The sequence below is a fragment of the Lactuca virosa genome, chromosome 8 (assembly GCF_052849685.1).
Source record: "Lactuca virosa cultivar CGN04683 chromosome 8, Lactuca_virosa_CGN04683_v6, whole genome shotgun sequence".
In the NCBI taxonomy this organism is placed as follows: Eukaryota; Viridiplantae; Streptophyta; class Magnoliopsida; order Asterales; family Asteraceae; genus Lactuca; species Lactuca virosa.
The window spans coordinates 16,248,942-16,262,781 of record NC_136433.1 but is presented as its reverse complement, the minus strand read 5'-3'; the positions used below and the strand labels follow the sequence as shown (position 1 = coordinate 16,262,781).

At 37.3% G+C, this 13,840-nt stretch overlaps 1 protein-coding gene across 1 annotated transcript; it reads left to right on the top strand.

Annotated features, from left to right (window-relative positions):
* Nucleotides 1-7,168: 7,168 nt before the first annotated feature.
* LOC145132374 (histone H2B.3-like) lies at nt 7,169-7,792 on the top strand. Its single transcript, XM_079067123.1, has one exon. It carries the CDS (start codon nt 7,240-7,242, stop codon nt 7,669-7,671), a length of 432 nt encoding a protein of 143 aa, XP_078923249.1. The 5' UTR covers nt 7,169-7,239; the 3' UTR covers nt 7,672-7,792.
* Nucleotides 7,793-13,840: the final 6,048 nt, after the last annotated feature.

The following is a 13,840-nucleotide window of genomic DNA, read 5'->3' as shown; positions in this document are numbered from 1 at the left end:
AGGGAGAGCGTGATACTTGTGTATAGATCTATACGGGATTGACAATCCCGCACCTAAACTGTTAGCTACAGTTAGACCGGCAGGTCTGGGGTGACAAATGTCATAACACTGCAACGCCTGAAGAACGTTGTTACAGGCAGTCTGGGTCAATAGCATGGTTATAAAACTCACATGGAGTATCGAAATATCTTGATTTACGAGACTATTAAATGCATTCAGTAATTACATTATATATGTATAAATCCACTTACACCATTTTTAGCATGAAAGATACTATTGCATTTCAGTCATTGGAACTTTTTCAAACTACTACACATACATGGAAAATATTGGATTTTCTGGAAACGCGTTCAGTTATTTTTATCGAAAGACATACAAATTTTAGTACAAAAGCGCTTATGAACTCACCAACTTAATTGTTGACACTTTTTCAAAACTACTTGTATTTCTCAGGGAATCAGTAATACAGGTAAAACATCAGCTTTTGGAGAAGGGACGCTAAGGCGTCAGTTTTCAAAACTTATTTAATCATCATATTGTAATATTCTTTTGGAGACATGTATCACATGCAACAATGTAACTTTTGATTTATATTTATGATGGTTGTGTTTACTTTCTTTACAAATATTCAACTGTTATGATACTACGTGAAGTCATCCACCCCCAAATGTTTCCGCCATTCTGGTTTGGGGGTGTGACAAGTTGAAGTTGAAGCTGATCAGTGGATGAATCCCTAACATTGCTACTAATACCCTGCTCAGCAAGACTCGTTGAAGTTGATGCTCTGATCAGCGTATGATGTGTTGATGCTAATATCCGAATATGGAGCAAATCAAATCTACTTTGTGAAGATGTATTATGAAGATCTGGTCTTATCCATTCCTTATATACCATATTAGTTTATATGTATATAGGATGCAATCCCTTGGTTGACAGGATTCTCTATAATAGTATAGTATATAGTCTAACATTAGGGTGAAACCCTAATTTGTCTTTGTGACGACTTTGTGCCAATTGCTTTGTGCATCCGTTCTCTTTGTGAGAACCCTCTTTCTTAGTGAAAGTATCTTTGTGATCATTTTGTTTCTTGTTTTGTGTTTGTTGTTCATTGTTCATACTTTAGTGTATCCAATCGATACAAACCTTCAATTGGTATCAGAGCGGGTTTTTCTGATACATTCAAGTTATCATAGCAGGTTAGAACTTTTTGTTCTTAAATTTGTTCATACAAGGTCAAAAATCGTTTTTCAGAAACCACGAAAATCAAAAGAAGAAAAAGAAAAAACTTTCATTATGCAATCATCCACCAAATCCGACAGCTATTACAAAGATGCAGAAGAAAGATTACACAAGTTAAAATATTTATTCATCTCTGTGGAGAGTAATGGTTGATGTGGTATCAGTTGAAGGACCATATATTGTTTCTCAAATGAGAAAACAATTTACAGATGGAAAGATAAACGAAGATACTTATGTCTATAATGATATAACTTATATATATCCTCTGTCTTGCTTTCCTGGTCTGATGAAAGAAGATCCATATTCTTGTGTTAAAGGCTTTAAAGTTGAACTATATCTGAAACTTTGATGCATATCAAATGGATGTGAAGTGTGCATTTCTCAACGGAGAACTTGAAAAAGCAGTCTATGTTGAACAAACTCCAGGTGTTGTGAACGAATTTTTTTTGAAACATTGTTATATTATGGACAAAGCAGTATATGGTCTTAAACAAGCTCCAAGGGCATGGTATGAAACTCTGAATCGTTTTCTTAAACAATATAAATTTAATCAAGGTTATGTTGATCATACCTTCTTTCGGGAGGAGGGTACCCATTTAATGATAGTTCATATTTATGTTGATGACATTATTTTCGGATAAACTAATCCCAACTTAACTGTTGAATTCCGACAATGAAGGGAAACAAAATTTGAAATGATTTATATGGGTAAAATTAACTTTTTCCTTAGATTAAATATAAGACATAGTTCGGAGGGAATATTCATCAATCAAGAAGCCTTCACAAAGACGTTATTGTCAAAATTTGGAATGGTGGGTGATTCAAAAGTCAAAGTCCATATGGCGTTCGGAACGAAACTCACTCCTTATCTTGATAAACTAGCAGCGGATATCACCTTGTTTCGTCAGATGATTGGATCTCTATTATATCTAACATCCAAACGTCCTGACATAATGTTTGTTGTGTGTTAATGTGCCAAGTTTCAAGAGAATCCTCGAGAACATCACATGTTGACGATTAAGAACATATTATGGTATCTGAAGCGAACCACTTCTCTTGGTTTATGGCATCCATCAAATTTTGGATTCTTTGTGCAAGCGTACTCCAATGTTAGCTTAGGAGGATGTGGTCTTGATTGAAAAATCACATCAGGTGGATGTCAGTTTCTCGATGAAAGCTCGTTAGTTGACAATCTAAGAAGCAAACATGTGTATCCTTCTCCACAGCGGAAGCGGAATACATCGCAGCAGCATCATGTATGTAACGCCCTGTCCTTAATCGCTTCCCTAATTCGGGATTGTGGCATGAGGATAGGTTATCATAAGGCTTGGTCCTTTTGAATAGAGAGATCTAAACCCATTTAAGTATGGATAATGGAAATGAGGTGATCCGGGAGCTGGGTTGTGTCTTGAAGCCAAAGTGGTATATCGGTAATGTGGCAGTTCGAGCTCTTTCAGGGTTTTGGGTTTTATTTGGAAGGTGTTAAGGCGCAGGGGTGTTTCTAGGAGCGTGGGGCTTCTCGCCACCTTTTTGTGGATATAAGGTTTGTCGGAAACGGACCAAGAATGAGGGAGTGATGTATGTTAGTTTGAAGGTTTTGCCAGTTTGGTCCCTGGGCGGGAAAAGATTGCATTTCAGCATGCATGTAAAGGTGATAAACAAGTGAGTATGCCCAACGTAAGCTGGGGTACGCCCAAAGTAGTGATGGATAAGTGAAACGCGGGTGCGAAAGACGTACGCCCAACGTATAGGGAGTAGGCACAACGTACGTCCAGGATCTTCAAAACCCTAATTTTTAGGGTTGGCTCACTATTTAAAGTACCTTAAGTCCAAGGGGGTGCACCTATCTTTCATTCTCAGAGCCAGAAACCCTAATTTCGAGTGGTAGCTTCATCCAAGAGTGTTGTGAGCTTTATGGGTGCATTTTGGGTGGTTTTTGGTGCATTTCAATAAGTGGAAGCTCAACACAAGGTGGTGGTTTAAGGGAGGACTTGTAGATATGGACTTCTTGCTACATTTTCAGCTCAAAGAAGGTAAAAGGTTCTGATCTTGATCACTAGATGTTGTTATTTATGAATATGTGGGTTTTTGGTCCCTTTTTGGGCTCATGAGCAAGATCTAGTGGATAGACACCACTTCAGGAGCTTTGAGTTGCTACTCTTAGCATTTCAGAGGTTATAAGCCTATAAAGTTGCAATATCTGAGGCTAGAAACCCTTCATGCATGTTCTAAATGGGTGTTATTGGGTTAAGTTGGTCATTAAGACCCTTTGAACCATGCAAGTGCATAAAGGTGCCAACTTTATGCATTAAGAGCTTCATTTGGTGGTTCTCTGAAGTTTACACGCAACGCTCTTAACTGATTAAGTCACAAAAGTAGTTTGAAAGTTCTACGGGTACGCCCCACGTACAGAGTCAACCATCCCGTAGATGGTCAATGCGAGGCGAGGATACGCCCAACGTACGCCTCTGTTTGGGATTTCGGACTTTGGGCTTTGGGTTTGGGCCATCTGTTTGGGCCTAAATTCTTGGAACCTAATGGACTATCATATTGGTTGTATTTTGGGCTAATTAAGGATTGGACCTTAGGACAAGGCCCAATAAGGAGTGTGAGATCGATTTGGAAAATTGGGCCATTAATGGGCTTGTAAGTACATGGATTTCATTGGGCTAGCTATGGACATGTATAATGATTAAGAAAAAGTAAACGGGCTTTAGGGAAAGGCCATGTAAGGGATTGGGCCTAATTTAGAAAATTGGGCCATTAGTGGGCCTTTATGGATTTTGGAGTTTTGGACTTGTTTGGTTTTGGACTTGGGCCTTAGTTAAGTATCTTGCGGGCCAACGGTAAAATGATCATTTTACCCCAAGTATAGATTATGGACCATGGTATAAAATCTAATTGCTAATTGAGATGATTGTCTTTGTGATAATTGTATGGTATGCCACTATCTATTATGTTTTATGTGCTAGTATGCTACGTTATTATGCAGTAGTGGTAGGGGTTTAATAGTCCCCTGTTACCGGTTGAAAAAGACCGAAGGGGTAGGCCAACACCCATATATGCTAGGCAGTATGTGATTTATGTGTATATGCTAGGATATTATGTGGTAGTGGTAGGGGTGAAATAGTCCCCTATTACCGATTGAAATAGACCGAAGAGGTAGGCAAACACCCAGATATGCTAGGCGGTTACCGGTTGAAAGAGACCGAAGGGGTAGGCTGACACCCATATATGCTAGGCGGTTACCAGTTGAAAGAGACCGAAGGGGGTAGGCCAGCACCCAAATATGTTAGGCAGTTACTGGTTGAATGAGACCGAAGGGGTAGGTCGAGCACCCAGATATGCCTGACGGTATGTTTATGATATGTGATTATGTGGTATGATGAGGGAACTCACTAAGCTTCGTGCTTACAGTTTTCACTTTTGGTTTTAGGTACTTGTTTTTCAAAAGGAACAGGGCCAGCAGGATCGCAACGCATCGCACTATTATTTCCGCATTATGAGATCTGTGGGAGTTGTACTCTGATAATAATTTTCTATGACATGTTTAATTATTTGAAATACTAGTTTTTTATTATGAATTGAGTTAACACTATGGATGTTCAGACCACTGGTTTTATAATAAATTAAATAAAACTCAAATTTTTTGTCTTGAATTTTGGGATGTTACAATGTATATCGCAAGTGGTTTGGATTCAGAATCAACTAAGAGACTACGAAATCAATATGAAAAGAATTCCATTATATTACGATTCCGAAAGTGACTTAAGAATCTGCCACAATCCAGTGCAACATTCCAAGACAAAGCATATAGCTATGAGATACCACTTCATAAAGGACCATGTTGAAGATGAGAATGTGGAAGTTCACTTCGTTCGTTCTTCATATCAGTTGGCTGATATATTCACGAAGGCATTACCATTAGTATCATTTAATCGAATTCTACAAGGGTTGGGAATGACTGAAGCTGACTTAGTTCCGAAATCCACTTCGTAATCGTCAGAGGTATCGTTCACATTTCGAACGGTTTCGAGCTTCGGAATGGTTCAGAATTCACTGTTCACTTCCGACTTTTTCCGATCTTCGTAATGGTTTTGAAGTTACAGTTCATTAGGATTCCAGAACCTTTTCTCTTTGTAAGTCTTTTGTTCTTTTCTTTATTTTTGTCCATTTCTTTATTTTCATTATTTTTCAGAAAAATAAAATTCCAAAATTATTTTATTAGTTTCATATTTTCTTTTCAAAAATCAAAAACAACCAAAATATTATTTTCTAAGAATTGAAATTCATTTCTGAATTTGAGTCTGCAACAAGGAACTGACGGTTAAAATTCTTTCTACCATATCTTATCACGACTTCCACATAGTCCCTTGATTATTGGAACATCGGTATAGGGCTACAAAAACTCTAGTTAATGATCGCAAAATCATTGTCAAAATGATTTTCGTGAAACTCTCAACCATTCAACTCCCAATCTATTATTCTACATCGACCTCACTGTCATAAATGTAACCATTGAGACTCTCAGAAATTACCACTGAGGTTTATGGTTACACAACATCTGTGTTTATGATCTTGAAATTTGTATCACCATGATTTTGAGCAAAACCCAAAACTCCGAATACATTTTCTGAATTGACAGTGAATAGTTTATTGTTCTAGATATTTACCCAATGAATTGATGGTGAACAAATATTTGTTCTGGTTATTTTACCAATTGAATTAACGGATAAAGCCATTTGGTTCGTACCTTTACATGTTCGAAATCTCATTTTTTTTTTATTTGTGTGAGCTTGATGAAATGTTCTCAACCCAAGTCATTTCTTCCCAAACGATCCAGGTTTTTTTTTTTTAAGATTTCCATTATATCCAGTCGCTTTAAAAGAATATCCAAAGCTTACTTGTAATTATGGCTACACTGGTCAAACACGTGCTTCTTGCAAATTTTCGAACTTATGTTAAGTTTCGGAATTTGTAGTTGAAACCACCCTTTAAGCCTTATAAACGAAGCCTTTTACTGTTTATCAACAAACTGATGATCGTATTTCAACGGGAAACCACATAAGCACTTCGGAGTCTCTATTGACTCAGAAGGAAGAGATCGTTGCCCAGAATCCACCCGCTTTTCATAACAATCTATTTTGATATCACAAAATCCCACACATTAAATTTGTTTTATTTCTTTTTTCTTTGGCACACTCTTGCACTAAAATCCTTGTGATTTTACAAAGTCTGGTTTCGGTTCCGATTGGTTGCTTTAATTCATAAGATCGGATCTTGGTCGTAATTTCAAGAGGCAAGTGATGAAGGAACCTCTAACACTAGCACTCAACCAGAGGAAGAAACTTTTGTTGAACCTATTGACGAGTCATTACCTTTATTTCCCTTCCCACTCCTCAAATTTTAATCTAGAGAACAATGTGTAATTTATTGAAAGTTAAAAAATTACGAAGGTTTCAAATTAATATGATGTAAATATTTTTTGATATATATCTTGAAACATTTTCATTTGAATGATATTTTTTTATAATATTTTTAAAGATAAAGCTAGTGAAAAAAAATACAACATGCAAAACTTCTTTAAATAGTCTATTATAATGTTTTTATTCAAATAATGAATGTAAATTTATTCGAAAAGAGTAAACCAACAAATATAAGAAAAACTTGATGGGTAGATGCTTCGAACCAATAATCAGCACATATGTTTAAAAGTTTTAAATTTCATTCTAATTTAAGTTCTAAAAAGATTTTACCGCCAGAAATTGAAACCTCTTTAAAAATTTCGAGATCCGCTACATCCACCGTTCAATCGCGCTCTAAAAACCAACGGCCAGTAATCACTATCCGCGTCAGTTTGATCCAACCAATCAAATCAGTTTTACATAGCCTATATAAACACATCCCCAGTACATCAACAAACACATCCAAGCTTTCGTATTCCTCTTCTACAAACACATCCTCCCAATTTCCATTTTCACTTCAACTCTAACAGTAGCAATGGCACCAAAGGCAGTTGCCGGAAAGAAACCAGTGGCTGAAAAGGCACCAGCTGAGAAGGTACCAGCGGAGAAGAAGCCCAAGGCAGAGAAGAAACTCCCAAAAGACGCATCGGCTGCCGGAGCAGATAAGAAGAAGAAGAGACACAAGAAATCAGTCGAGACCTACAAGATCTACATCTTTAAGGTTTTGAAGCAGGTTCACCCTGACATTGGTATCTCTAGTAAAGCAATGGGCATCATGAACTCTTTCATCAACGACATTTTCGAGAAGCTCGCTCAGGAGGCATCTAAGCTTGCAAGGTACAACAAGAAGCACACTCTGTCTTCTAGGGAGATTCAAACTGCAGTCAGACTTGTACTTCCCGGGGAGTTGGCTAAGCATGCTGTGTCTGAAGGTACCAAGGCTGTGACTAAGTTCACTAGCGGTTAGATTGTGTTTATCTGTTCGTAGCTTTTGTGACATGGGTGTCGTTGGTTTTTGTGATCTATGATGTAAGTACTTTGTAGTGGAAAAGTTCTGGAACTGAAATGAAACTATCTTGTTTTGGCAATTGAATGTTTTGGTTAATCAACCACATTATGTTTCCTTTTGATCAGTTTGTTTGTCTGAAACGAAATTAGGGATGGTGTTGTTCGTTGATCTCTATTTTGTTAGTGGTTTGTATCAATTTGTTTTCACTTCCAGCAGGTGTTTGTGTTTATGCCTGTGACGATCCAGTTGAAAATATGAACAAAAGTCTAACGTTTTTATAGTTTTCATTCACAGCAACACTTGTGAGATGAAACGTTGATTTTAAATATGTTATCGACCAGCTTTTCCCTGAAGAATCTGGTGAACAACTTGTTTCTTTTGGTTGTTGAAAGTTACGTCCACATTTGTTGCTTTGATTTTAGTAGCTACGAGTATAGCGTGTTTGCGCATATATTGTGTTGGAGACGAAGTTATGCACATTAGATACAACTGAGGTCCGTGGGTCGTCAACCAGTCTAGCAATGTTTTTCTTGCATACAAAATAGATTAATGCTTCAGAAAGTTTTTATTAGTGTTTACATTGCGTTGTATCTATGTTAGTATAGCCTAGTTACTCTCCTGTATAGTTAGCCCAGTATAGGCCCAAATGCATGTGTATTGTTCCCGTTTAATGATGAATAATCATTAATGGGAAAACCTAACATAAAAGCGCCCGCACTTCCAACAAAATGGAATGTCTGGACACATTCACATAATTAATAATGTTATGCCAACCTTTTATCACCTTACCCCATCCACATCTATTGGGAACGCGATACCACCATTCACAAAACAATTTAAGAAACGCCCCTCATTCTCACAGTATACGGGTGCTTATGTTGCTTATGTTACCCATGTATCTACCGCATAAACTTGCTCTAAAGTTCACAACTTGTCTCTTCCTCAGGTACCCGTCTAAGTATCTCGTCTAACTATCATGGATACCGATTTCTTGACCTTTCATCTCATAAAAATATCACATCTTAACGTCATTTTTGACGAATCCTCATTTACTTTTCGATCCTCGACTCCCACCCAATTCCTACCATAAACCTTCCTTGATTATAAGGACCTCACATCTTTAGTTTCTCGTCAATTTATTGAAACACCGAAACCACCCTCTCCGCCTAAAATCGTGAATCCTACCCAACCCACCCCACTACCGAACATCCACCTCTCACCCCCTCCCACCCAAGTTCAAACCCTACCACTTCTCATACTTATCTTATGGTCACCATGCAGAACGTGGTATCACCAAACGCATCGCTTGGCTAAACCTTCAAACCACAACCGAGTAATCAACCCCCAAATCCTACTTGCATTACTTTCGTTACACTAACTGCACCATTGCCATAAAGGATTGATTTGATGCTCTTATTTCTAACAAAACTTAGGTACTTGTTTTGAGGCCTCTAATGGAAAATACTGTTTGTTCTATTTGGTTATTTAAAATGAAATACAAGGTTGATGGTACTATTGAGAGATACAAAATACGTTTGGTGGGTAACGGGAAGAGTCAGCACCCCAACATCGACTGCGACGGGACCTTTATCCCGATTGTGTAACACCGAATCCGCATGTATGAACTTCATTGGATTAATTTGGCTTTATTTGCATTTTTATGTCTAACATCCCAAAAATCATAGTAAAAATTTTGATTTTTCAAGACCATTTTCATAAACCATAAGTTATACAAAACACTGTTTCCAAATCATAGCCATAAAAATCAGAGTATCAAAATCTCTCAATGACAAATATCAGCAGGAGGATGTGTACGATTACGCCTTCGCCTTGCCCCGATTATCTTATGTACCTAAAACCATGAAATCAAACAGTATGCACGAAGCTTAATTAGTTCCCCCAAAATATCCACACCACAAAACATATACAACATGCATGTTGGGTCCACAGTCTCCCAAATGGATTACCCCTGGCCTATAGTCTCCCAAATGAATTGCCTACGGCCCACAGTCTCCTGACTGGATTGCCTTTGGGTTTGTTGGCCTATAGCACAATACATGACCGCCTCAACCCACCTGCACTATCTTAACATATGCAACAGATAAATACATAACCAACAAGTACATATAATCATACAGATCTACCAATCTAACATATAACCAGCATAACAACATCCTATATACCACGATACATAACCTAGTGGACCGACTTTGGTGCCTTCGACCCACGAATACAGTGGGGAAAACTCACATCAAAGCCTAGAAGATAGATGAACTGATCACTGCTCTAAATACCAGCTCTACAGGTCACATATACATTAAACAGGGAACAAGCCTCAATCTACGACTCAAATTACTCCATTTGACCTAAAGTAAAACTTTGTTAAAGTAAACGGTCAACGGCCAAAAGTCAAAGGTTAACCGTCAGCTGGTCTCCACGTCGTGGCCATCCTTGGCCACGTCGTGGCAGTAAAATGAAGAAACAGACGAGGCATTTCCAAGTCACCACACGATGGTGACCTAAGGCCACGTCGTGGGCACTGGGTTTCTAACAACTTAATGGGTTAAACTGTTTTCTTCGATTCTAAGAGCTCCAAAGCTCAGATCTGGTCCATTCTATGGTCTAAATGGATAAAGTTTCCAACTTTATCCCTTGAGACTCTCCAAGAGATCAACATCTAGACTCCTTGGTCCAAAAAGGGCAAAAACATTACATGGCTTAATCATTAAGAACTTAATCTTGAAGGTCCTGTCCATCAAGTGTAGAAGGGTTCTTAGCATCATTATTAACATAAAAATTTGTGCTTTACAAACATGCATGTCAAATGCATGTCTTGAACTCCTATTAGGTCAAAACAAGGGCTTTATTACCAAAATTCCATGCATGAAACCAAAACTCATTCCTACTTCAGATCCAAAGCATCAAATACTCTAAATGGTCTGGAGATTCATAAAATTGCAAACTTTATGAGATCTAACCACCCAAACTCATCAAGACACGAAGAAAAGGGACAAAATTTAAAGCTCTAGCAACTTAACAAGGAAAATGTTGGGTCTTGGACACTCACAATGATCAAGTAGATATGCTAGAAGATGTAGATGATGCTTGCAAGGTAAATCACCACACCAGAGGCTTCCTTCTCCTTCCAAATATCACCAAAAGTACAAAAATGAGTTCACAAATGCAATGAAGGCTAATGTTAGGGTTTTTGAGTTTGAAAGGGTGATGGAGGCTGAATGATCACGAAACCCCAGCCACAATGTCCTTTAAATAAGGCCCAAAGCCCAAGGATGAGGTTTTCTTCCAAAAACAGTTGCCACATCGTGGCACCTATGGCCACGCTGTGGCGAGTCATTTAATTCCCACGACCATAAAAACATTGCCACGCCGTGGCCACCCAAACATGAAAGTTTAACATTCAGAAATTAACTCATACTTGGAACGGGTGTTACACGGGGCGTATGATAGCCTCCTACGCTAAGCGTAGGAGGAAGAATTCATGTGGGGACTTAAAGACTTATGTTGGGCATAATTTGAGCTACACAAAGCATAATACATAGGATCAAAAACTCTAATTCTCGGGGTTGTGAGCCCATTTAAAGGCTCTAATTCCTTGAGGACCTCTTCGTACCCAACCTCCATCATCCTATCCAATCCCTTCGAAACCCTAGCCATTTTTGTGAGAATCTTGAGGTCTTAAAGTGTTCTTGTGTGCACTTTTGAAGGAAAAGACCATTGGAGAAGCACTTAGGAGCTCTAATCCTTGTAGATCCATATCCTTCATCTTGTTTTCCACCTCCAAAAGGTATAAAGTTCCCATCTTGGTATTCTTTCATGCTAGATCTATTTAGTCTTGGATTTATATGTTTTTTTGTCCCATAACTTTGGTTCTGGTGAGTATAGATTACTCCATACCATTTAAAGACCATTTCCTGATGTTATTGAGGTTTTTGAGTCATAAAAATGAGAGCTTGATCACTCTCATCTACCCCATGCATGAGATATTGAGCATTAATGTACTTCATGGACTTAGGGTTTGGTTTTATTGCTCATTGATGGCATGTAAAAGGATAAAGTTAGATACTTTATCCAGTGGGACGTTCCTTTGGTTTATATCTGGAAGTTTGAGGAGCTAACTTTCTGTATTAAGAGCTTAACGGAAATTTTGACAATCAGTCGGCTGTGCGGGGCGTAAATTCCTCTACGTTGGGAGTGAAAGATCTTGTATGCCCAAGAGTCATTATATAATGATATTGCTAATAATATATGATCCTATATGGTCACACTAACAACAACTTGATGAAAATATATTATTTATAAGAATTTGATTCTTGATAAATAAATATATATATGTTGTAATGAATTGGAAATTATTTATTTCATGAAAATATTAATTTTCAATGTTAAGTATCAAAATATATCATAATATATCATAAGGTATGCTTTATTATGTAATGTACATCTTTTTGGACCAAAAGGGGTTTTTGTCCTATACGGATTTATATGTTTTATAAGTTATAAAAATTAGAAGAGTTTTTATAGAAAAACTAGCTTCTTCTTTTTATAAAATTATCAAGGAGACAATAAAGGGTAAAGAAGACATGCTGGCATTTATTTAATCATAAAGCCATGTTCTTACACTTATAGCCTTTTGTTGCTAGATTCATGGTGTATTAAAGCATCAAGACTCAATGGGTAAGGACTAGGATTAAGATGACTAAAAGGCTTGCATGTATTTCTTCTTTTACTATCTAAAATCCACGAAATTTTGTGCTTCCTATCTCCATATTCTCTCTAGTTTTGTCTCTTAAAGTGTTAAGAACATAAAGATGAAGATGATACTTGAATACTCTCTTTGAAGACAAACTAGTTTCTTTGTCTTAAGAGCTTAAGATATTATTTTATTACAAGAAGAAGACTAGCATCTTCTCAAGTTGATTTATTGTTGGTGGATATCTCTAGAGAACTTATACCTTGAAGTTTCATGCCATACTTCATCAACTTCCAATCTCCCATGAGAATCAAAGTCTTCAAAGGTTGTAACATTTTTCTTTCTATGGTTGTTTATATCTTTCAAAGTCTTGCAAAAGATCCTTGGTAGGTAAAATAGTTTTAGTTTTATTCAACAATTTTAAAGCTTCCGTTGCCGTTTTTACCAATTGTGAAACCAGATTTCTGAATAAAAACCCAACAGGGAGTAGCTTGGTTTTGGCCCATTTCCATCTAGAGTCCTACACCATGCATAGAGCAGCTTGTACGCAGGGCGCAGGAGGGTTGACCGTTGACTTTGACCTTGATGGACCTTTGCTCAAAATTAGGTTTTAGAGTATAGACTGAAGGGGATATTTCTTTATTGTTGTTAGGTGACTTGTTGTACCTGTCTACTCTGTGTGAGCTGTTGTGTTTAGTTGTTGTCTGCAAGCTAGTATTCATACTACATTTACTTGTGTGGTATTTATGTATATGACCAACTAGGTCTTAATTGTTTATTGCTATTACATTTGAATTAAATTTCTAATAACTTTAGGATTGTTGAGAATCCCAGGGTTGCTGATAACCCCTAAAATGTGCTGTTAATCCACAGGGCGTTCTGTTAGCCCACTAGGATTGCTGATAATCCCCTCGGTTGCTGATAACCCATAAGTTGTTTATTATGATGTGTTGTATGAATATTTTGGGAAGAAATCACTAATATTTGTGCTTACAGTTGTGGATTATATGTGTTTCAGGTACTTATGATGATCGCGAAAAGGTGAAGGCTTGACTGTACACTCCGACTTACAGATTTTATGATTTCACATTTTGATACTTTGATTTGGGATGATTGTACTTGATATACCTAGGATTTCATTGTCTTGGTTTTTATAACACTTGAGATTTTTATATATTAAAAATGAAAATTTTTTTGGTAAAAATTGTATGTTACAGATTGTCAAACCGATTACGATTCGATATGTTCTTAGCATAAATGTCACTTGTCATTGGCCTAATCATCGGTTATGTAAGAACCTGAAAATTTAAAGAAATATGACTTTAAGTCAAATATTGACCATAAGGGCAAAATGGTCAATTATGAGAAGATGCATGAGAAGATGCATTTTTGGTCAAAAGGGTAAAATTGGAATTT